At 65.5% G+C, this 24072-nt stretch overlaps 1 protein-coding gene and 1 non-coding gene across 2 annotated transcripts; one reads left to right on the forward strand and one right to left on the reverse strand.

Moving 5' to 3' along the window:
- Window position 1: 1 nt before the first annotated feature.
- TRNAK-UUU (transfer RNA lysine (anticodon UUU)) lies at window positions 2-74 on the reverse strand. The gene has a single exon. It is a non-coding gene; the product is annotated as a tRNA-Lys (tRNA).
- Window positions 75-1459: 1385 nt separating this feature from the next.
- On the forward strand, window positions 1460-22606 carry PIK3C2B (phosphatidylinositol-4-phosphate 3-kinase catalytic subunit type 2 beta). Its single transcript, XM_068419136.1, has 33 exons — window positions 1460-1499; window positions 8967-9950; window positions 10644-10744; window positions 10904-11058; window positions 11217-11337; window positions 13307-13418; window positions 13526-13605; window positions 13681-13744; window positions 13987-14133; window positions 14382-14415; window positions 14728-14923; window positions 15809-15931; window positions 16702-16869; window positions 17045-17156; window positions 17240-17382; window positions 17959-18147; window positions 18278-18371; window positions 18476-18570; window positions 18649-18829; window positions 18959-19066; window positions 19153-19245; window positions 19373-19502; window positions 19783-19919; window positions 20051-20220; window positions 20396-20552; window positions 20639-20748; window positions 20860-21061; window positions 21194-21318; window positions 21396-21513; window positions 21688-21769; window positions 21861-21967; window positions 22045-22173; window positions 22250-22606. Exons 2-33 carry the CDS (start codon window positions 9039-9041, stop codon window positions 22436-22438), a joined length of 4884 nt encoding a protein of 1627 aa, XP_068275237.1. The 5' UTR covers window positions 1460-1499; window positions 8967-9038; the 3' UTR covers window positions 22439-22606.
- The last annotated feature ends 1466 nt before the right edge of the window (window positions 22607-24072 follow it).

Below are 24072 nucleotides of genomic sequence, written 5' to 3' on the forward strand. Positions count from 1 at the left end.
TCGCCCGAACAGGGACTTGAACCCTGGACCCTCAGATTAAAAGTCTGATGCTCTACCGACTGAGCTATCCGGGCTCTGAAAGTCCAGCCTGCCCTGCCCCTACATCCCGCTGCACGCTGCCTGCACCCCCGGTACAGCCCTCGCCCCCAGCGACCCCCCCCAGCCCTCCGGGCAGTGCCGCGGCCACCGCACAGCCCGGGGTACAAGTGACCCAGCGCGGGCTGATCCTGCACCTTCTTACTGCCTGTGCTGGGTGGGCTGGGGGTGTCCTGCGGAGGAGGGTCTCCCACTGCGGGCCCTGAGGGTCACCTGCCTCTTCCACCCAAGCTGGGGTGTTTCAAAGGGGTCAGGGAAACTGCGAAGGGAAGGTGGACCGGGAATAATCCGTCCCAGGACAGGGGATGCTGGGGGGTGTTTAATTAGTGGGATTATTTCTCCCATCGCCCCCCAGCCCTGCTCGCAGCTTGTCCCCACGCCGTGGGTGACGATTCCTGTCAGAGGGTGGGTGCAGCCCGGGGGGTTCTGCAGGCAGGTGCAGCGCTGGCTGGGGCCATTTTTCCATCGAGGCCTGGTGGGAGATGGGGCCTGGGGGTGCCCTGAGGGGACCCTCGAGCACTGGTGTGGTGAATCCCACGACAACTCCATCCTCCCGTTCCCTGGGGATGAGCAGGGAGGCTGGGACAACACTGTGTCACCACCGAACCCAAACCACAGGCCGTGACCCGCAACCCTGCCAGCGCAGCTCGTGGCTTTCCAGCGCGGCGCTGGGGTTTCGGAGGTGAATATTACCCCGTCCGCGAGCGCCTGGCAGGGCCCGCTGCCCACAAAACCAAATCACAGCTGCCGCTGCCACGGCTCCAGCACTTCTCTGGCCCACAACGTGCTTGTGCAGCCACTTCTGCCCCTGCTCTCCCCCGAGCCTCGGGGCTGGCTGCTGCGGGTGGGAGCGTGTCCCCCCCAACCTGGGGGGCTCTGGGGAACAGCACAAGCACCCCAGAACCAGTGGGGTGCTGTGGGGTGTCTCAGCACCCTCCTGCAGCCCCCCGGAGGGGTACAGAGGAGCACCCTGGAGGTGGTGATGCAGTGGGAGGTGGGTGCTGATGGGGCTCCCCCCAGAAAATGGGCTGCAGCGGTTTGGGGAGGTGGAGGGGGCCATCGCCCACCGACCGTCCCGCCGGCAGCGAGGGGGGGGACGCGGGGGGCACCCCGGGGGCTCCGTGTGGGGGTGCCGGGACGCTCCCCCTACGTGTCCCCGGGGGGCACCGGGGGGGCCAGCCCCGCCTCGCCCCCGGCCCCCGGCGCCGTGCAATGCGGCGGGCCGCCGGGAGATGGCCCCGCGCCGCGCTGCGCCCCTCCATTGTCCGCCGTGCTCCCTCCCTCCCTCCTTCCTCCTCCGCCTCCTCCTCCTCCTCCTCCCGCCGCCGCCGCGGCGCGGCCCCGCCGCCGCCCGGCCCCAGCCCGGCCCGGCCCGACCCGCCGCCGCAGCCCGCTCGGAGCAGGTAGGGCTGAGCCCCGGGGGGAGCGGGGGGGGCATGGCGGGGGGGACGGGGGGGAGCAGGCCGGCTCCTCCGGTGAGCGGCTCGTTCCGGGTTTTTCTCCTTAAAAAAATAATCATTTTTATATATATATATAAAAAAATATTTCATCTCCTGGGAGATGTGGGTCGCGGACGGGGCTGCTGCGGGTCCTTCCCCCGGCGCTGCCCGAAGGCTCCAGCCCAGCCTTGTGTTTTTCCAGGGGCTGAAAACCCCCCAAAGCCCCGGGGAGGCGGCGGGGGGGTCCCGGGGGCTGCACCCCCAGGGCGCGGTGCGGGCTCTGCGCTCTTGAAATGCACCGTCGGGGCGGGCGGGGGGGAAAGTTGGTTTATTTTAATGAGCGGAACAATGAAAGGGTCCCCGTTAAATTGCAAAGTTGCCCGTCAGCGAAGTAGAGAGGCAGGGCGGGGGGTTCTGCCCTTTCCCATCATGTCAGAGTCCCCCCGCTGGGACAGGGATGGGGACAGGGATGGGGAGAGGGACAGGGATGGGGACAGGGTCAGCTCGTCGCACCCCAGCCAGGTGCAGGCGTGGGGCAGAAGGCACTTCGGAGGATGCTGGGGCTGCAGCGAGCTGCGCTGCTGCCCCTGCGGTACAGAGCTCTGGATCCTGAACTTGCAGAAATGCTCATGCGTGTATTTAACTGTAAACTCCAGAGATATGCGAGCTATTACCCCTAAGCGAGGGAGATACATCGACTTAACCACAGCTATTCGTGTGTACAAGGCCAAGCACAAATGTGATTGTTCGCAGGATCGTGGGCCCGGGAAGAACTCGTACCAGTGTGATGAGAAAAATCAATCTTTTCCTCCCGAAGCGGGAGGGACGGGGTAGCGGGGAGCTGTGGGGTGAGCGAAACCTGCCCGGCAAATGGGGCACCCGGCTCTCCCGGGCCAACCACCCCGGCGAGGCGCCTGCCCCACCTCGCAAATACCAAGGGAGGTTGGGGAGAGGAGCCGGGAGCCGAGAGGAGCTGCCTTTCCAGCCCAGCAGCCGGGCACCAGCCCTCCTTGCGTGCTGCAGCGTGAGTAGGTGCCCGGCGTGTGTCTGCGAGCGTTGCCTGGATGCACACTGGATGGGTCCTGGATGCACGCTGGATGGGTCCTGGATGCACCCATCGTGCGCAGCGGGTGCGTGTCAGCACCCTGGGCTGCGGGGCAGGGGATGCACGAGAGAGGACGGGGGTCCTGAGCCGTGGGGAGGGACCACCGGGGTTGTAGCAGCAGCAGCAGGACCCACGGCCCCGTCCTCAGTGAGGTGTTTCCCTGCGTGTCGGGTGCTCTGGAGGAGCCGCGTGTGTCTGGCCCGTGTCTGTGGTGTGTCCTTCGGCTGCGGCGCTCTCCCACGGCACGTAAATCCTGTGGGCAGAGCAGGGCTGAGCACCTATGGAGCTGGTTCCCATTGCAGGCTGGGCTGAGTCTGGTGTGCAGTGTGGGACCAGCCGGACCCCCTGTACCCCAGCAGGGTGCTGTGGGCAGGGGGATGCACCCCGGCATGTCCTCAGTGCACCCTGCTGGTTCAGCTGCAGGAGCATCTGGGTCGGGGACAGTCCCGTGACAGCAGGGAACAGCCTGTGGCATGGATACAGCAGCAGGATCTGGCCCTTGGGGCTGGCCGGGACTGCTGGGCTGTGGGGCAGAGGGCAGGGAGGGGAGGGAGGGCGGCATGCTACCGCTTGCCAGCCCACCCCGTGTAGGCAGGGCTCTTCCCCTGGGTGCTGGTGCAGCGGGATGCGCCGAGGCCGGAGAGGTGCTGTGCTTTGGTGCTGTGCTCTACATTGCTGAGCGTATACAGGGTCCAGCCCCTCCTCGCCTGGCTGAGCCCCCGTACAGGCTGTGCCAGCGGGCCGGTGTGCGGCTGGGTGCACGTACACCCACGCCGTCGCGTAGCTAGCCACGCCGCGCCGGGTGCTAGCCACGGAGGAAGACAAGATTTGCATAGGAGCCGAGCACCAGAGCTGCTGTGCTGGGGAGAGCCTCGCCGCCAGCATCCCCCGGGACGGCGAGCACCGAGAAAACCTGTCCCTGGGGATGGGCGCTGGGTGCTGGAGCAGCGAGGGTTGAGTAATTTGGAAAGTCCGATGTGTGCCTGGGGGCTGAGGAGCAGAGGAGGTGTGGGGTATCTTGGCCCCGTTGTTATCGTCGCTGTTGTGGGGCTTGGAGCTGCTGTGTGGGAACGCCGGGGGGGATGCAGCCATGGGTGACTGCGGGAAGGTCCCACCCTCGCTCCTCCCCGTGCCCACGTCGCTCCGCAGGTGCTGGGTGAGGTTCAGCATCTCCTGTGCAGCCGAGCGTGTGGCTGTCGCACCTCGCTGTGAGGGGGGGCTCTGACATCCCCCCACCCACGCCACCTCCTGCCCCACACCTGGCTGCGACACCCCATTGTCCCCTCCGTTGTCCCCATTGCGGACTGGCCTCCCGCAGAGTGGTTCCTCTGCAGAGCTCCCTCCTTCGGCTGCCGAAGCCGAGGGCTTTCCCGTCCCAAACCCGACCCATTTTCCTGGGGCAGGATTTCCTCCCGAGGGTGGAAATACGTAGAAAAATGATGGAAGAGCCTTTGGCATCGGCCAGCTTCACATCCTGCCTCCTCGAGAGAGCTTGGACTGGACTGGACTTTGCTATGAATCGGAGACATATCGGCTTGAAGAGGAAGAAACTCCTGCCGTAGGGCAACAGGTTGGAAGCGAGTGGCACTGGCCGTTTCCGAGGCATTTGCTCAGCTCAGGCAGCTGCCTGGTTTTATTTTGCTGCCCGTAACGAACTGGCTGGACCCTGCAGGTCTCCACGTTGCAGTGGCGAGTGCTGCAGATCTGCCCCGGCGATGGGGGGCTTTGGGGGACGTGGAAGGAGCCGCGTCCTTCGTGCCCAGCCCAGGGCGAGGGTGGCTCCTGGGAGGTGAAGCGGGGCCGGATCCTGGGGGACAGAGATGAGCTCCCGTCAGTTTTGGGGAGGAATCATGCTGTTTTCGCTGCAAACACTTCCAGAGCATTGGTTTTGCCAGATTTGGGGTTGATGGGTGGTGTTTTGACAGCACTGAGTGTGGCTCCAGGAATGAAATGCTCTGGGTTTCGGTTTCGTTTTTCCATGACCTTTGAGACGAGGTTCCCTTTCTGGAGCTCCAATTCCAGACTGGGATGAAAATCCTGCAGTTTGCTGTGTCGAAACATCACCTGGAGACCCACCCAAAGGGCTTTCCTTGGTCGTGTTGTTGCCCGGGAGGTCCCAAAAGGCCCCGTTTCCTTCCCATTTTGGAGGGGAAGAGGAGAATTGAGACCAGAGAGTTTCTTCTGGAGCAGGGGGAGCTGGATCCTGCTGGCTCTGAAGGGTGCTGGAGCTGGTGGGGGGCCCTGGGAACCTGCCCCCCCCATGCTATGAGCCTGGGGGCTGTATGGGACGAGGGACTGGCTCTGCCTCGCAGATGTAGGAGGATCCCCGCTGCCGGAGGGCAGCCCTGGGGTCCGGTGTGTCCGAGGAGCTTTGTCACCCCACAAGGTGCTGTGCCTCGCAGCAGGAGCGATGGCACACAGCGGGATGTGGCACACAGCCGGGAGCCAGGGCCATGTCCCCGAAGCAGGGAAGATCCCACCATCCTCCTGTCCGGGCAGGGGCTGCTCCGGTGGCTGGGAACACGGCGGCTCGCCCGGTTCAGCAGGAGCAGCAGGATGGATGGATGGATCCGCAGCCCCAGAGGTGAAGGCTGGTGCTTTATCCTTCTCACGGCCGCTCCTCCCTCCGCCCGATTATAAATGAGCGTGAATTGTCTCCCCTGATAGGCATAACCTCCATCCCCGGTTCTCACACCCCGGGGAGGTGCCCCTCCGGGGCTCGCTTTGCTTCCTCGCCCTCAGATGTTTGATGTCTTCCCAGATGCTTCGGACCTTTCTATCTGCTCCCAAAGCAGCTGCCTGCAAGGGGGAAGGGAGGGATGGGATGAGCCCCCCTCGGACCGCAGCGGCTCTGCCCCGGGCTCCTGTCCCCGGGCACAGGGACTCAGGGCTGGCTGTGGCGTTTGCCCCACCGTGGGATCCCGTAGGATGATTTTCTGCTCGGGTTGCCTCGTCCCTCCCTGCACCGAGCAGGTGCTGCTCAGCTGCTGGGAGCAGGGTGGGCGTGGGGTGGCTGCACGTGGTGCCGAGCGCCCCCCCAGGTCCTCCCCAGCCTGCCCTGATCCTCCTCGCCTTCCTCCCTACACGATGCTCAGCTCTTTGCACGAGGGCTGGGATCGTCCCCCCCGTCCCACCGATGCTGGGTGTGGGGACAGGGACAGCCTGGGGGGACCTGACCACTGCCTCAGGCTGGGCTGCTCCTGGGTGGGTCCAACCAATTTGGTATTTGAAAAATAAACTCTGTGGGATCCGCCGATATGAAGGCGTGAAAGCCGCACCCTAAGCCTCCCTTCCCACCCTGGGAGGGTGCCCAGGGGGTGCAGAGCCCGGGGAGGCTGGCAGTCAGGGTGCTGAGGCTGGGAGCCTGACAAAGAGCCATGCTGCAACCAGCAGATGCTCTGAAATCGCCTTTAAAAGTGCAAGAGGTTCCCAAAAGAGGATTTGGGGCTGGTTTTGCTGCCTTTTGGTCTCAACACTGATGTTCTCAAGGGCTGTCCCCAGGAGGAGGTTGGCTTCGTGCACCTGGGCAGCGCTTTGATGTGGCCACGCAGAGAGGGGCAGCGGGTGCCGGTGGGTTGCACAAGGGATGTGGCATCTGCCCGTGGCTCCCTGCAAGGCTGAAAACTCCCTTACGGGGCCGTGCTGGTGCAAAGCGTGAAGAAAATGGTGTTAAACCATAATTCGGCGGCTTAGGGCAAAGGGTGGTTTTCCCTGCTGCGTGCCTCCAGCCGAGCCCTGGGCTGCAGCGGCACGAACCCAGCACAGCGAAGCGTTTCTCCGAAAGGTGGGACCCCAGGCGCTCGCTGGATGGGTCTCCCGAGGCTGACGTGACCGTGGCAAACGCCAGGAAATTTAAAGTCAGGAAATTATCCCTATATTATTATTTTAAAGAGGAAAAAATCTGCTTGTCTCTGCTCCTCTGGAATTCGGCTCCCGCCTCGGGAGCTCCCGTGCTGAGACCTAACCCGCAGCTCTCATCGGTCCTGCCCCTGGCCAAGGGCTCGGAGGGCAACCAGGAGACTTTGGGGCTCTTCCACGTGGGTTTGCATCACCTCGGTCCGGCCGCATCCCACCGGCACACGCGGGAGCTTCAGCTCGACCAGGCACGAGCGTTTCTCTGCTCAAAACGTCAGCGAGATGCAGACGCTTCTCTTGGAGACGAGAATGGGCTTGTGGCTTTGTCAGCCACGAAAATCGGTTTGATTTTATTGCTTTTGGGTTAAAAGCAGATTTTCTTTGTTTGGCTTCCAGAAGCCCAGCACTGCCAGCTTTTGGGATTTCTGTTTTTCCAGGAAAAGCCCACAGCTGCTGGCAGGGTCCAAAATGCCGGGGAAGGGAACATTTACAGCCCGTTCCCCCCCCAAAGCCATTTTTCCAGTTAGAAAGCACACAGAAGCTGGCTGAGTGAGGTGCCTGGCCTGGCGTTGGGGGCCGAGAGGGGACCCGTGCCGGTGAGGGTCCAAACCCACCTCGCTCATGGGAAATGGGTTTGCAGCAGGCGAAACCTGGGCTGGGGGCCTGGTCCTGCTCCACACTTGGGCTGGGGGGACCTGTTTGTGGATGGGGAGGGAATGATGTGTCTGGGGGCTACCACGGGCGATGATCAGCAGCCGGGCTGGGAGGGGATGGTGGGGACCAGCCTGGTGACGATGGTGATGCTCGACTGGGTGCTGTGTGCTGGAGGAGGGGATTCACCAGCATAACCCAGCCTGGAGATGGCTTTGCCCCGTGCCATGGGGTGGGATGTGGGGGGCATGTGTCATGCCAGGGGGGCTCCTCCATTGCCGGGGGTCAGAGCAGGCAGCAGCAGGGTCTGCCAGCCCTCTCCCCACTCCTGCACTTCGTGGTTAAAGGCTTTCCTGCCCCGCGCCACGGGACGGAGGGGAGATCCTCCGGTTCAGCGATGCCCGCAGCCCCCCGCGGTGCTTTTCCAGCAGAAACGTTTGCAATCGCTGGGAAGGGGCGGTTGCGTCCTTTCACCCTAAATCAGAGCATCAACCAGAGCCCGGCGTGGCAGCAGAGGTCCCGTGTCCTCCCCGTGCTGGGGCTCGTGAGCCAGCCCTGGCTGGAGCCCGAAAACACCCGGCTGCCTCTCTGCTCTAGAGATTTCGAGTGCCGTCCGCCTCCAGCAGCTTCGGGCTCGCTCCACTCTTCTGTTTAACTTCCACTTCGTTATTTATTTTGCTAGGAAGGGAGGAGGAGGTGGAACATCCCTCCCCGGGGAGCGCGGCGCTGGCCGGGCAGAGCAGAGCCCCCGCTGCGGTCGCCGCCCTCGCGGGGTCTGCTCGGGGCCAGGGAGTGGTTTCCCCTCTCTGCTCACGTAGCTGGATGCTGCCCAGGGCTGGGTTTGGAGGCTGCTGGGGGGGACCCGGCGGTCCATGCAACGGGGCTGGGGCTGCCGGGGGTCATTAGAGCAGAGCGTGATGCCCGTGTCCCCATCGCCGTGCCCCGATTCTCGCTGAAGCAGCCCGGGCTGGTCGGTGCTGGGGAATAGCAGCGGGAGCTGGTGAGCAGCGGGCGCTCGGGGCTGTCCTGGGCAGTACCCAGTTCCCTCTGCTGAAATAGGGTTTGGGGACAGGACATCATGGCCCTCAGATGGGGAGAGAGTAGGAAGCATTTCTTCTCAGCAAAGGTCATTAGGCATTGGAAGGGGCTGCCCAGGGAGCTGGTGGAGTCACCATCTCTGGAGGGGTTTAAGACAAGACTGGACATGGCACTTAGTGCCCTGGTCTAGTTGACGTGGTGGTGTCAGGGCAATGGTTGGACTCGATGATCCCAGAGGGCTCTTCCAACCTGTTTGATTCTGGGATTCTGTTTGATTCTGTGGTGCTGGCTGTCTTGTTCTCAAAGCTGCGATGGTCCCCAGACGAGCAAGGTGGCTCAGAGCCATGTCCTAGGCATGCCACAGCATTGGCACCTCGGTGAAGCCCGTGCCGGGGTGGGCTCCCTGCGGCAGCGGGGTTGCAGGTTGAGTCAGCCCCAGCTGCAGGCGCTGGCCCCGCTGCCCTCCCCTCTCTGCATCTTATTTTGTCCTCGGGGAAATACGTGGGGCTCCAGCAATAGCCCCAGCAGCTGCTGCGGGGCCAGCCACCCCTGCCTGAGTGGTGGCCACGGGGTCCCTGTGGGGCAGGCAGCAGCAAAAGCTTTATATTTAACCCATCGTGTTGCCAAGCCCTAAACATTTCCTTTTTCCAGTCGCAGAGAGGAAGGGCTGTACCACCAGCACTGCCAGCCTGACCCTCCTTAGCCAGCCTTCCTTATCAGTAGCCAACTTTCCTTATCGTAGCCTGCCCAGCCGTTAACCCTCGCCCTTCCCCTCTGCCCAGGTGGCCGGCGGTGCAGCATGCCTTTCTCCTGACCCCGGAGCCCAGGAGGAAGAGGTCCTGGTCCCCGCAGAGATGTCGGCCACGCGCGGCAATGGGGAGCACTGGAAGTCGCTGGAGTCGGTGGGCATCAGCCGGAAGGAGCTGGCGCTGGCCGAGGCGCTGCAGATGGAGTACGACGCGCTGTCGCGCCTGCGGCAGGACAAGGAGGAGAGCCGGGCCAAGCAGCGGGGCGAGCGGCCCCTCATCTCCTGGGACGACCCCGCCGAGAGGAACGGCTGCGCCGGCATCAAGGCAGCGCGGGGCCTCTCCGGCTCCGACCCCACGCTCAGCTACAACATCCCGGTGGCACCCGAGGGTCCCCCCACACCCGGCCCTCCCCCCGGCCCCTGCCCCCTCCAGCCGGACCCCCAGCCCTGGCTGAAGGGACCCCTGGCCGGGGACTACCTGTACATCTTTGATGGCTCAGGGGAGGACTTCCTCGGGGAGCCCCTCAACGGCACCTCGCCCCACGACGGCGGGGGCAGCTCCCCCAAAAAGATCTCGCCGCCCCCGCTGCCCCCCCGCCACCTCCTCTGGAGCTCCCCGGAGGGGAACCAGCGCTCGGGGAAGGGGTCCCCCCCCTCCTCCAAAGGACCCCAGCCCAGAGACATCAACATGTTCTCGGCGGCCCAGGAGCGGGCTCACGGCAAGCTGCTCGGCCGCCGCATCTCCGAGGAGGACCCCTACGGCATCGCCGACTACGGCGGCATCAACGACGCCATCACCTGCCTCAACCTGAAGTCCACCTACGAGTCGGAGGTGCTGCGGGAAGCTGCGCGGGGCTGGAAGGAGGGCAGGAGCATCTTCGAGAAGGAATCGAGTGGCAAGCCGGTGGCGCGGAGCAAGACCATGCCCCCCCAGGTCCCCCCGCGGACGTACGTCTCCCGCTTCGGCAACCGCAAGAATCTGGCACCAAACAAGAACCGCAGGATCTCCGTCGATCCGGTAAGAGGCTTTTCTCTCCGTGCCTTGGAAGTGGGGCTGGGATGGAGCCGAGGTGCTGGAGGTGGTTTGCAGCGGGCTCGTGTCCCGCCAGCTCACGAAATGTCACAAGATCCTCCGGAAAGAGCCGGGAGTCTCCTCCCGAGAGCCGGGCGATGGCTTTCCTGTTCGGCTCGCAACATCCTTTCTGATCCCAGCTCCGTTCTTCCCTCTGTTGGAGGTGTTGGGGGGCTGCTGGTGCTGCTGCCGTCTCTCTCCCGGGGCTGCCAGGTCCCCTGTCCCCCATGGGGTGCCCGTTGCAGGGGCAGAGCCCCAGTTCTGGTGCGTCTCATCCCACCTCTGTCAAGAGGAGGAGATAAATAATGGGAGAAGTCGCCTTCCTCGCAGGGTCCCCCCTCCCCGGGGCCAGGGACCGCCAGCGAGTGCTACGTAAGTCAGTCTCGGCTTTCTTAGTGCCAGAAACTAATTATAAAAGAGCATTAAAATTGTCTTTAGCGGCTGCAGTGTTCTCTGCCTTTCTCTGCCTCCCGTTAGCTGTTGGCTGGGTTAATTGCTCTGACAGTGGGGCCATTGTTCGCTGCGACAGAGCGATGGAGGCCCCGGGACCCCCGGGCGCGGGGAGAGCCTGGCACCATGGCAGGAGAGTGGCGGCAGGGACGCTGCAGCCCACTGACGGGCTCGTGCTCTGTTCCGTAGGTTGCCCCCCGGCCACACTCCTTCGCCAACGGCTACGAGCTCTTCGAAGTCTCCGAGGAGCGGGACGAGGAGGTGGCTGCTTTCTGCCATATGCTGGATGTGTGAGTACCCGGCTGTGTCCGAGCCCTTCCTGGGGCTCTCGGTGCACCCCAGGGCTGCAGCATCCCACTGCAAAATGCCCCAAAACAGGCATTTTTGGGGGGGGATGGGGCAAAACCCAAAGCAAGGGCAGCATCTCTGACCAGTCCCTGCCTCTGCAGGCTGCGGTCCGGCTACAGCACCAAGGACTATTCCCTCACCGGCTTGGTGTGGAGTGCCGTGAACCTCAGCCCCGAGCAGCTGGGCCACGGCGTCAGCCTGAAGGTGACGGTGGTGTGTGACAGCCTGGGAGAGCCCCTCACCTTCACCTGCGACTGTAAGTGCCCCGCGCCACGCAGCCGCTTGCCCGTCCCCCCTCGCAGCGATCGGGGGTGACGTGAAGCAGGGACAGACCCCAGCAACACCTGGGTGGAGGATCTGGGGGGTGGGATCCCACCCTCCGCGGACTCACGTCGCTGCTCCCTCTCCCCACAGGCTCCTCCACCGTGGACCTGCTCATCTACCAGGCACTGTGCTACACGCACGATGAGCTGCACGCCGTGGACGTCGAGGACTTTGTGCTCAAGATCTGTGGTTTGGAGGAGTTCCTGCAGAAGTGAGTGTCGGGGGGGGACACGCACGCCACAACCCAGGCATCTGGGGGCTCACGCGCTCGGCCGCGCTCGCCCCGTGCGTGACCTCGGCGGGGTGTGATGGGCGGTGGGGGCTGATCCCGGCGTGCGCAGCAGGAGCCTCTCCGCTCCGTTTCCTGCCTCCCGAGCTGCCGTGATGCTCTTGCCAAAAGCAGCATGTTGGGAGCATCTTTCCCGGCGGCGGGGTGTCCGTCACGCTGACCCCCGCGCGCCTGGAGAAGGGCCTGAAAACCAGGGAGCTGCCAAAAAAGCTCTTTGGAGGAGTACTAATAACAGCCGTGTCACTGAGCCCGGCTTCTCCCAGCCTGCTCTTTAAATCGAGGGAAAAGGTGGAAAAGGGACTTGTTGGGGGGCACGGGAGCATCAGGGCTGCGGTGGGTTCCCTTGGCCGCGGAGCCGGGGATGGGTGATGGCGGCTGAGACCTGCACAGATCCCTCCTGCCCTCCCCGCCTCGCTGCCTTTCCCGGCGAAAGGCTGCATTTCCAGAGGGGTTTTGGGGTCTGGAGGGCTCTCTGCGGAGGAAGCTGCAGCAGCCACACGTGCGCAGGCCCCCGGCATCCTTCCCGGCGGCTCGGCGCAGCTCTCACGGCTGGAGAGCTGCCCTGGGCCTGGCCCCGCCAAGGGGATCTGCGGGAGCTTCGCCGCGGCCTCCGGGAGCCGCCGGTTTGGGCCCTAAAGGGGCGGCTGGGGATTGCTGAGCCCGGGAGAGGCTGGGCCCAGCCGCTGCTCCCGGCTGCCTGGGGGGGTTATTCCCATCGGGGCTGAGCCCTTGTGCTGCCAAGCAGCCCAGGGCACGTGTGTGCACGTGTGTACACGCGTGTTTGCACGCCGCTAGTGTTAACTAGCCGTGGGTACGGCGGCATTTCCACGCAGCAAACCTCTGCGGTGGGTGGCTCGGGGCTGCCAGGGAGCACCCGGCTGTGGGGCAGAGCCAGCCAGCTTGGAGGGCACTTCCCAGAGGGATGAACCTCCTGATTTTTTGGCAGGGAATGGCATCCCGGGCACGGAGCGGGACAGCCCGTCCCCGGCGAGCGTTTCCCCGGGAGCCGGTGCCAGGCAGGCGCTGCCGTATCTCCCAGGGCCCTCAAAGGACCTTTGAGAAAGCCCTGGGACATAAAGCCCTTTTGTCGCCGATCTTTTCTTTCCACATCTTCCCCCTCGGCAGAGGAGGTGCTGGAGGAGGCAGGACCAGGCCGGGTGCGCGGGGTGCCGGCCCCGGGGGCGCGTGGCTCATCCTCCTGGGGCAGGACGTGGCACCGGTGGGACTCTGTGTCCCCGTCCCCTGACCGGCTCATCCTGCCCCGCAGCCGGGGCTGGGCGGTGAGCTCTGCGGGTCCCGCTCCAGGGGTGCTGCCCATGGCGGTGGGCATGGTGGGACCAGGCTGTCACCCCCGGCTCTGGGGCTCACCCGGGTCCCGCTGTCAGCCAGAGCATCCTCCAGCTTCTCTGGCCCAGGTTGCCCAGAGAAGCTGTGGCTGCCCCCTCCCTGGCAGTGCTCAAGGCCAGGTTGGATGGGGCTGGGAGCAACCTGGGCTGGTGGAAGGTGTCCCTGCCCGTGGCAGGAGGGTGGAACTAGATGGGCTTTAAGGTCCCTTTTAACCCAAACCAGTCTGTGATTCTTGGGTCCACGCTCTGCTCCCCACGCGTCGGCGGGCAGGTCCTGGCACGACGGGCTCCTCCGTGCCTGCTCCCAGCTCCATCGCGCCGGCTGGGCTGGGCACGGCTTGTTGGAGGGCGCAGGGGAAGGAGGGAAAACAATAGCTTATTCTTTGGCAAGTGACCGGGTGCCACAAGCATCTGTGCAGGCGAGGTGGCCCCAGCCGATGCTGCCTGGGCACAGCATTGGGGTGGGGCATCCTGGGTTGAGTTTTGGGGCATCCCATGAGATGGAGAGGGGCCGGGGGCTCAGCGTGCCGTCCCTGTCCCCGCAGCAAGCACGCGCTGGGCAGCCACGAGTACATCCAGCACTGCAGGAAGTTCGACATCGACATCCGCCTGCAGCTGATGAGGAGGAAGGGGGTGCGCAGCGAGCTGGCCCACACGGTGGGTGCCGGGGCGCGGGGGGCAGCGTGGGGGTGCCCGTGCCACCTCCCTGCTGCGGGAGGACCCGCGCGTGGCCAGGCTGCGGCACAGCATCTCTCCATCTCCAGGCGAACGATGACCAGAGCCCCTCCACCCTCAACCACTACATCCACCTGCAGGAGAGACCCATCAAGCAGACCATCAGCAGGTAGGGGGGACACGGCGGGACCCCCCATGCCGGTACCCGCCTGGCCAGGGCTGAGCTCTGCTCCCTGTCCCCCAGGCAGGCCCTGAGTCTCCTCTTCGACACCTTCCACAACGAGGTGGATGCTTTCCTGGCAGCCGAGGTGAGCCCCAGGGAGGGAGGGGGTATTTCTGGGGATCCTTTGCCTCGTTTGCTGTGGACTCTTTTCCCCTTTTCGTTATGAGGCTCTAAGGGTGCATCAGAGAAGGGGAAAGGCCATGAAAGTAGGGGAAACTGAGGCACGGGCTGGCGCACCTCCCCGTGCATGTTGTGTGGGCTGTGGGGAGCAGCCCCTGCCCCCTCGGCTGCCCGGAGGTCCCGTCTCAGCCCCCCTGTGCCCCCCAGGGAGACTTCCCGCTGAAGGCGGAGCGGGTGATCCAGTCGGTCATGGCCATCTGCAACGCCCTGGCCTCCGTGGAGTCCCAGGAGATCACGGCAGCCCTCAACCAGATGCCCCCCTGCCCCTCCCGCATGCAGCCCAAAATCCAGAAGGTGAGTGATGGGCACCGGGGGGCTGGTCCCCGGGGTGTGTGGGGCCGGGGGGCTCAGCCGGGAGGTGCAGAGGGGAAGCACGTTTTCACATCTGATTTCTTCCCCTCCTTCCTCCCGCTGTACCATGGAAAATTCCTCGCTAGCTGGGAGCAGGGAGCTGCCTGGCCGAGCTCCCCGCCGCCAGCGTGGGGCTGATCCCCATGTTGCTGTTGTGGTTTCTCTCTTTTTTTTTTTTTTTCCCTCAACAGGATCCAAATGTTCTGGCCAAGAGGGAAAATCGAGGTATTTCTATTCTCCTCCTCCCCTTCTGGGCTCAAGTTCTTGGTGCTTTTAATCCTCAAACCCCTCCCCCTCAATTATTAAGGCCAAAAATGTGTTTGAAACCATTCTGGTTAAGAAAAGAGGGTTTCTGGAGGCGATGGCTGTTGTTCCTCCTTGGGAACTCGGCCTGAAATTCTCCCTCTCACCCTCTTTGTCCCCGGGGAGACCTGCCCATGGTCCCTCCAGCATCCCGACCCCAGCCCAGAGGGGCACCGCGGGGGGCAGTGGGGCTGGCAGCTGCCCCATCTCACCCCTCTCGCACGTCCCCTCCAGAGAGGATCGTGGAGAGCCTGACGGCCGCCATCCTCAGCCTGGTTGAGCTCTACTGCAGCACCTTCAACGCCGACTTCCAGCCGGCCGTGCCCGGGAGCCGGGAGCACGGCGCGGCGCAGGAGGCTCGCCTGCTCTCCTGCCCGCTCTCCTTCACCGTCTACGCCACCCACCGCATCCCCATCACCTGGGCTGCCAGGTAACACCTGCCTGCACCTCGCTCAGCCTCTGCCTGCCCATCCCGGGGCTCACACCCGTGTTAAATACACCGTAGCAGGGGTGTCCCTCTCCTGGGTGGCTCAGGAGGGTGTCCCTGTCCCACATACGCTGCACGTGTGGAGGGAGTAAGAGCTGACCCACCCCAAGCCTCCTAAAGGGCAGGAATATGGGGTGCTGGTGCTCGACGGGTGGTGAGGGATGCTCAGAGCTGGCTGATGCCGGAGCCTCTGGGTGTGAGCAGGTGGGATGGGCTCTGCCGTGCTCTCCCATCCCAACCCCGCGCATCCCTGGGGCTGCAGCATCGCCGCTGCCCCGGGGATGTGACAGACGGCCGCAGTGCCGCAGGACCGGGCTGCCCCAGCCCCACATCAGCCACGTGCTCCTTTGTGAGGTGCCTCGGTGCCCGTACCCGTGTTCAGCCCCACACGGGGGGGGGACAGCGGGGGTCCGGGCAGGCGGCAGGAGCCCACCGCCGGGAGGGCGTGCGAGGCAGCGGCGCCAGCAGCAGCCGCCCCGCCGGGGACCCCTCGCCTTTGTCCTGCCCTTAATGTATTCCCCTTGGTGACTGGCTCCGAACAAAGCGGGTAGCCTGGGAAATGCCGGCATCCCCTGACCCCCGGTGCCCCGCAGCCCTCCCCGGATTGTCGCTCGGCACCTGCCACATGGCAGGGCCCCCCCGGCAGCTCCCCGTGTGACGGTATGCGCGGTGGCATATGGTGATGGGGACGGGGGCTCCCAGCTCTGCGCCCCTTCCCCAGCACCTCCATCCTCCCCACCCCACCACAGTGGGGTGAACCCCCCCCCGGGTGCCAGCTCCCAGGCAAAGCCCCCCCCAGCTCACGGCTCCCTCTGCTCCCCTTGGCAGCTACGAAGATTTCTACCTCTCCTGCTCCCTCAGCCACGGCGGCAAGGAGCTGTGCAGCCCCCTGCTCACCAGGAAGGCCCACGTCTACAAATACCTCTTCCACCTCATCATATGGGACCAGCAGTAAGGCAGCACCCAGCCGTGGGGTGGGCAGGGGGTGCCCGGTGCCATCCCCTGCGTCCTCCTTCTCTCCTCCGCTGCTCCAGCGGCTCCTCTCCCCAGTTTTTGGGTGTCCGAAGCTCTTGTGTCATCCCTGGGAATAGCAGCGGCCCCAACGCCAGCCCTGCCCTCCCTGTTTGCAGCCGGGAAAGGGAATCTGCTCCAAAAATAGCCCCGGGAGCTGTGCCGAGCCCTCGCCTCGCCTGGCATTCGCAGCGGCACGGGGAGGTGGGGATGGGAAGGGGATAATTTTAGAAGGTGCCGGTGCCCCCAAGGGCAGGCGCCGAGCGGCCGGCGGGGAGCGGAGCCGTGCTGGTCCCCTCCGCGGGGCCATCCCCTGCCCGTGCCCACCCGTGGGGGGGATGTAGCTGCCACCCTGGGCTCCTTGGGAGCGTTGGAGAGGAGCCTTGGCCCTGGGGTCCTGCACAGCCGCTCCCCGGGCACAGGACGAGGTCAGTGTGTGGTGGGGGCCCCCCATGGCAGCCCCTTGGCTCCACGGGCACCTTCCCGGGGCAGGGAGCAGCAGGGCTCCCCGGTGCCGGGAGAGGATGGGGGTACACGAGCAGCCGGCTCTCCCTGAACCCGGCTGCCTCCCAGCCAGTGCCAGCAGTGAAGGTTGGGCTGGGCTGGCCCAGGGCACGCTCGGCATCCCGAGGCGGGGGGCTGGCTGGTGCCACGGGGCCCTGGCGGTGCCTGTCCCCGGCACGGCTGAGCCGCCGGCTGCTCTCTTGCAGGATCTGCTTCCCCGTCCAGGTGAACCGTCTGCCGCGGGAGACGCTGCTCAGCGTCACGCTCTTTGCCGTGCCCGTCCCGCCCCCGGGGAGCTCCTCCGACGCCAACAAGCAGCGGCGCGTCCCCGAGGCCCTGGGCTGGGTGACCACCCCCCTCTTCAACTTCAGGCAGTACGTGGGGTGTCCTGCCACGATGGGGACGGCGGGGGACTGTGCCAGCATCCCCAGAGCGGGGCAGGAGGGTCCCCTTGGCTCAGCGTGGGGACAGCATCGCTGCAGCGGTGCCACCCTCCTGCCCCGTCGGAGCAGCCCCCGGTGCCGGGCTCTCACCCCCCTGCTTCTCCAGGGTCCTGACCTGCGGGCGAAAGCTCCTGGGCTTGTGGCCAGCGACGCAGGACAACTCCAGAGCCAGGTCGAGTGCCCCCAACTTCAACCAGCCTGACAGTGTCATCCTGCAGGTGCGTCCTGGTGGCGGGGGGTCCCGGGGGGGGACAGGACAGACACACACATGGCCCCCGCTTACCCTCTGCATCTGCCCCAGATCGACTTCCCCACCTCTGCCTTCGAGGTGAAGTTCACTAGCCCGCCGGCGGCCGAATTCAGCCCCAAGTACGAGTTCGGCAGCCTGGGGGAGGAGGACCAGCGCAAGCTGCGTGAGGCGATGCAAAAGAAATCGCTCTACTGGTAAGGAAAGCTGGGATGGGGGGGTTGGACACAGCGTCACCCTGGCAGGGGGGACTCTGCCGAGCTCCTCCCAGCACATGCACAGGGGGGATCTGGGGGCCTGACCCTGCCTCTGGGTGCCGGGGATGAGGCTGGAGCCTGGCGTTTGGCAGAGCTGCCTCCTGCCCTCTGCCCTCCCGGCCACCCCTCTCTGGGGAGGGTCTCTCCAGCCGCGTCCCCCCCGGCGGGGACAGCTGCCCGGCCCCTCGTCCAGCCCGGCGCGGCCGAGCTGGCCGGAGCCCTCGGCGCTGGCTGTAAACCGGAGGATCAGGTGTCGGCAGCTGCGCCAGGATCTACTGCACAGGACGGAGCTGACGCTCCTTGCGAAGTGCCCTGGGTGCACGGGGGTCCCTGGGCATGGGGACAGCCAGGGCCGTGCCTATGCCAGCTCAGTCACCCCCGTGCACGGGTGCTCGGGTCCTGGCTGTCCCCTGGGGGAGCGGGTGCAGTGTAGGCGTGGGATGCCCCGTCCCATCCATGCCACCCCCTCCGTCGCCCCGAGCCTGAGCCGTGCCCCCCGTCCCCTCGCTGCCCTAGGCTGATGGACGCCGACCGCAAGCGGCTGTGGGAGAAGCGGTACCATTGCCACGGGGCGCCGGGCGCCCTGCCCATGCTGCTGGCCAGCGCGCCCAGCTGGGAGTGGGCCTGCCTGCCCGACATCTACGCCCTGCTCGGCCAGTGGACCTACATGAGCCACCAGGATGCCCTGGGGCTCCTGCACGCCACGTAAGCCACCACTCGGCTGCCGGTGCCACGGGGACACACGCTCGGGCACCGCTGCCCTCCCTGTGCAGGCAGGGAGAGGGTGGCAGTGGGCTGGGGGATGCTGTCCCCATGATGCTTGTCCTGGTGGCAGGTTCCCGGACCAGGAGGTGAGGAGGACGGCTGTGCAGTGGATCGACTCCATCTCTGACACCGAGCTGCTGGACTACCTGCCCCAGCTGGTCCAGGTGCGTGGTGGGACGGGGATGTGGCACGGGGTGCATGCCAGGACCGGGATGTGGCACGGGGTGCATGCCAGTGCCGCTGTGCCCCAAATCTGTCCTCCCTCCAGGCCCTGAAGTACGAGTGCTACCTGGACAGCCCGCTGGTGCGCTTCCTCCTGAAGCGAGCAATCTGTGACCTGAAGATCACCCACTACTTCTTCTGGTGGGTTTGGGGGGGCCAGGAGCGGTGGGGGGGGGAACCCTGGGGCTCGCCTGACCGGCATACCCCTGCTCCAAGCAGGCTGCTGAAGGACGGCCTCAAGGACTCCCAGTTCAGCATCCGCTACCAGTACCTGCTGGCAGCTCTGCTCTGCTGCTGCGGGAAGGGGCTGCGGGAGGAGTTCGACCGGCAGTGCCTGCTCGTCAGCACGCTGGCCAGGCTGGCCCAGCAAGTGCGGGATGCCACCCCGTCTGCACGCCAGGTGGGTGCCGGGGCGGTGGTGGGGGTGCGGGGGGGTGCTGGGCTGTGTCTCAGCCCCCCATCCCAATCCTCACCCCATCCCATGCCCATCCCATCCCAATCCTCACCCCATCCCATGCCCACCCCACAGGGCATCCTCCGCGAGGGGCTGGAGGACGTGAAGCAGTTCTTCAAGGCGAACGGGTCGTGCCGGCTGCCGCTCAGCCCCAGCCTGCTGGTGAAGGGGATCGTGGCCCAGGTGAGTGCCGGAGCTGGGGGTGTCAGGGGGCTGCTCTGCCCGCACCCGGCTCCCCCTGACACCCTGCGCCTTCCTCCCCATGGCAGGACTGCTCCTATTTCAACTCCAACGCCGTGCCCCTGAAGCTCTCCTTCCAGAACGTGGATCCCCTCGGGGAAAACATCCGAGTGATATTCAAGGTGAGCCTGTTCTCCCGGCGATGCCCAAACCCCCACCACGGCTGCTCCAGCCTGCGTGGGGCTGGCTCGGCTTTGCCCCCGCTGCCCCCCAGCTCTGATGGCTCTCCTCCCCCTCCATGGCTCGCAGTGCGGTGATGACCTGCGGCAGGACATGCTGACACTGCAGATGATCCGGATCATGAACAAGATCTGGGTGCAGGAGGGGCTGGACATGCGCATGGTCATCTTCCGCTGCTTCTCCACCGGCCGCGGACGAGGTAACCTGGCATTGGGGCGTCCCGCGGCGGCATCGGGCCCCAGGTCATGATGCTCTTGGGCTGGTGATGGCACAGGAGGTCCTGGGGCTCTGCTAGAGAGGAGCTGCTGTGATCCACCTTGGGGTCTGATCCCACCAGCCCGTCTGTAGGAACGTGGCTTTGCAGGCTGTCCCTCAGCGGTGATGGCTGGGGAGCGGCTGGGTTGGTGGCAAAGGGGGCTGGGGTCTCGGTGCCCCCTGGGTGGGATGGAGGGGTCTCACCCTGCTGTCTCGCCTGCCAGGTATGGTGGAGATGATCCCCAACGCCGAGACCCTACGCAAAATCCAGGTGGAGCACGGCGTGACAGGCTCCTTCAAAGACCGGCCACTCGCGGACTGGCTGCAGAAACACAACCCCGAGGAGGACGAGTACGAGAAGGTGAGGAGGAGCCTGGCAGGGTTCCCGCTCCTCGTGCTCCACTCTCCAGGGACCAGACCTGTCACTTCCCGACGCGTCCAGCCTTCCTCCACGCCTGGTGGCTCCATCCCTCCCTCCCTCCCTCCTCCCAGGCTGTGGAGAACTTCATCTACTCCTGCGCCGGCTGCTGCGTGGCCACCTACGTGCTGGGGATCTGCGACCGGCACAACGACAACATCATGCTCAAGACCACCGGCCACATGTTTCACATCGACTTCGGCAGGTTCCTGGGCCACGCGCAGATGTTTGGCAACATCAAGAGGTGAGAAACGCCTCCGGCATCCCCTTCCCCCTCGCCTGGGCTCATTCCTGCAGGGCTGCGGCTCTTTAGCATCGGGGTTCACCCTAATTTCGTGGGGTGAAATCTCACGCTGTGGTCCTGGTGGTGGGTGACCCCCGGACATGGTCACTTTCTGTCCCTGCTTGCCCTGGCGCAGGGACCGGGCGCCGTTCGTCTTCACTTCGGACATGGCGTATGTCATCAACGGCGGGGACAAGCCCTCCAGCCGCTTCCATGACTTCGTCGACCTGTGCTGCCAGGCCTACAACCTGATCCGCAAGCACACCCACCTCTTCCTCAACCTGCTGGGGCTGGTGAGAGCCAGGGGGCCACCCGCCCGCTCCCCCCTGGAGGGGTCCTCCTGCCACCGCCTGCCTACACCCCCTGCCTTCCCTCCCAGATGCTGTCCTGTGGCATCCCCGAGCTCTCCGACCTGGAGGACCTCAAGTACGTCTACGATGCCCTGCGGCCGCAGGACTCTGATGCCGATGCCACCACCTACTTCACCAGGTAGAGGACATGGGTGGGCGATGGGGCAGGAGAGGATGGAGGGAGACGTGGGCACCGGCTCGGCACGCTGACGGGCTCCTCCATACTGAGCATGTGGTGGCCTCGTTGCAGGTTGATCGAGTCCAGCCTGGGCAGCGTGGCCACCAAACTCAACTTCTTCATCCACAACCTGGCGCAGATGAAGTTCACGGGCTCCAACGCCCGCCCGACCCTCTCCTTCGCCCCCCGCACACACACCATCAAGACATCCGGCCGGATCCGCGACGTCTTCCTCTGCCGCCACGAGAGGGTCTTCAACCCCAGCAAGGGCTACGTGAGTGGGGACAGTTGGGGACAGGCAAAGGTACAACTCGGGCAGTTCCATCCCGGTGCTTCTCTCCGGCCCCGTATGGGCTTGGGGCACCCCAGGGTGCCCATCCCACATCGCAGCCCCATCTCCCCACAGACCTACGTGGTGAAGGTGCAGCGGGAGAGCCCGGGCGAGGTGGCCTTCGTGCAGCGCACCTTCGAGGAGTTCCAGGAGCTGCACAACAAGCTGCGCCTCCTCTTCCCCTCCTCGCTGCTGCCCAGGTACCCCTGCAACCCCCTGGCAGACCCCCGGGGCTCCCCGCTGTCCCCTGGGCTTTGCTGAGGGTCCGTCCCCGCAGCTTCCCCAGCAGGTTTGTCATCGGGCGGTCGCGGGGCGAAGCGGTGGCCGAGCGGCGGAAGGAGGAGTTGAACGGCTACATCTGGCACCTCATCCACGCGGCCCCCGAGGTGGCGGAGGTGTGGAGCTGGGGGGGGTCCCAGTGGGGTGGAGGGGGGCTGCTGCTTCCCGAGAGGTGGGAGTGGTGCTGGGGATGCTGGTGAGGTGGGGAAGTGCTTGGGGACCAACGCACCACGTAAAGGATCCCGAGTGGCCACCGCCGCCACCGCTAACGTCACCTCCTCGCCCCGCAGTGCGACCTCATCTACACCTTCTTCCACCCCCTGCCACGGGACGAGAAGGCAGCTGGCACCAACCCGGCCCCGAAGGCGGCAGGTAAGGGGGCTGGCAGCACGGCTGGCACCGCGGGGGCAATGGCAGGGGGCTCCTGTCCCACCCGCGCCCCTCCTCTCCTCCTCCTCGGCAGATGCTACGTGGGCTCGGCCCCTGGGGAAGGTCGGCGGGGAGGTGAAGCTCTCCATCTCCTACAAGAACAACAAGCTCTTCATCATGGTGATGCACATCCGGGGGCTGGTAGGTGCGCGGCGGTGGTGGGGTGGGGGTCTGCCCCACTGCCGGGCTCACGGGGTGCCCCCCGCTCTGCCCCACAGCCACCGTTGCAGGACGGCAATGACCCTGACCCCTACGTCAAGACCTACCTGCTGCCTGACCCCCAAAAAACAACCAAGAGGAAAACCAAAGTGGCCCGAAAAACCTGCAACCCCACCTACAACGAGATGGTACGTGGGATGGGGCTGGGGCTGGGGAGGGTCCGGGGGGGCCGTGGCTGAGGGTCTGCCCTGTTCTGCCCCGCAGCTGGTCTACGACGGGATCCCCAGAGGGGACCTGCAGCAGCGGGAGCTGCGCCTGAGCGTGCTGAGCGAGGAAGGCTTCTGGGAGAACATCCTCCTCGGGGAGGTGGGCATCCGCCTGCGGGACCTCGACCTGGCCCAGGAGAAAATGGGCTGGTTCGCCCTGGGATCCCGTGGCCACGGCACCCTCTGAGGTCCCACCGCCGGGGCTGGAGACCCATGGCACCGCCGCCGCGGCTCTGCCCGCCCTGGGGTGTGCCCGTAGGGACCGGGCACCGACAGGCGCTGTGGCGGGCATCGTCTTTTTTAAGTTTACCTTGTGTCAAGGGAGCAACGCGGGGAGGGAGGGGCAGGGAGGACCGGAGGGGTGCTTCGGGGGGGTGGTTTCTTCCTTTGGGATATCTGTATTTTAATTTTTTTTAATAACGAGTAGCATGCGGCCGGGCACCGGGGCGGAGAGGAGAGGGGAGGCGTGGCAGAGGTTCGCTTCGGGCTGGGGGTGTGTGTACCCGCAGAGCCATGGGTACATCTCCAGCCAGGAACCGCCTGCCTGGATCCGGGAATTCACTCCCAAAGGAGAGCAGTGGGGCAGGGCTGCGCGTGGAGCCGGTCCTGGGTGGCCGACCCTCCCAGATGCCACGGGAAGGGGACCATGGCCACCCTTCCAGTCCCTGTGCCAGCGGGGACATCCATCTCCTCCCCTGCCATCCGCCCCAGAGCCGCGGACGCCTGCGCCGGGGTGCGGGCTTGGTGCCTGTGGTGCTTTGTTTACAGGGAGAGCTCCGTAAACGGACAAAAATGTTTCTCAGGATCGAGAATAATGAACTTAACCTTTATATTAAAAGTTTTAAATATTGTATGTAGGAGGTGGAGGGCGAGGGGAAGCAGCCTGGCCCCGCCAGCGGCTGGGGCTGCTGGAGCCGGCGGTCGGGACCCTCCTGCCTGTAACACGGGGATGTGGAAATAAAGGAGATGGAACGCACGGGGTGGTGTGTGGGCCCTGCCTGCACCTCTGCCTGCACCTCTGCATCTCTGCCTGCACATCTGCCTGCAACTCTGCACATCTGCCTGCATCTCTGCCCGCACCTCTGCATCTCTGCCCGCACCTCTGCATCTCTGCATCTCTGCCCGCACCTCTGCATCTCTGCCCGCACCTCTGCCTGCACATCTGCACCTCTGCAAGCACCTCTGGATTTCTGCCTGCACATCTCCATCTCTGCCCGCACCTCTGCCCGCACCTCTGCCCGCACCTCTGCCCGCACCTCTGCCTGCACCTCTGCCCTCAACTCTGCCTGCACCTCTGCATCTCTGCCCGCACATCTGCCCGCATCTCTGCCTGCATCTCTGCCTGCACATCTGCCCACACCTCTGCCTGCACATCTGTATCTCTGCTTGCACATCTGCCCACACCTCTGCCCGCCGCAGGGCCCAGGAGGCCGGAGTCCTGGGGGTCTGGGACGTGCCCCCCTCGGTCCCTGGGCCCCGTCCCGTTGGCACCAGCAGGGACCCCGGCCCCCTTGTCCCTCGGCCATCGCTCCCCCGCGGGCTCCCGCAGCGCACCCCCGCGTGCCCGGTCAGCGCTGCCGAGGGCGGGCAGCGGCCGGAGCAGCCCCGGGGCCGCCCCGCTGCCCCCCCCAGCCCCGGGGCCGCCCCGCTGCGCTCCTCCGCGCCGCCAGAGGGGGCGCTGCCGCGCGTGCCCCGCCGGCTGATGCAATCCCCACGCGGAGGGGGGGCGGGGCCCCCTCGGGGGCGGGGCCATGGCGACCCCGAGCCGGTGTCCAATGGGCGGCGGCGGCGCGCCGTGACGGCGCGGGGGCGGGCAGGCGC

The sequence above is a fragment of the Nyctibius grandis genome, chromosome 27, assembly GCF_013368605.1.
Source record: "Nyctibius grandis isolate bNycGra1 chromosome 27, bNycGra1.pri, whole genome shotgun sequence".
NCBI classification, from domain to species: domain Eukaryota; kingdom Metazoa; phylum Chordata; class Aves; order Nyctibiiformes; family Nyctibiidae; genus Nyctibius; species Nyctibius grandis.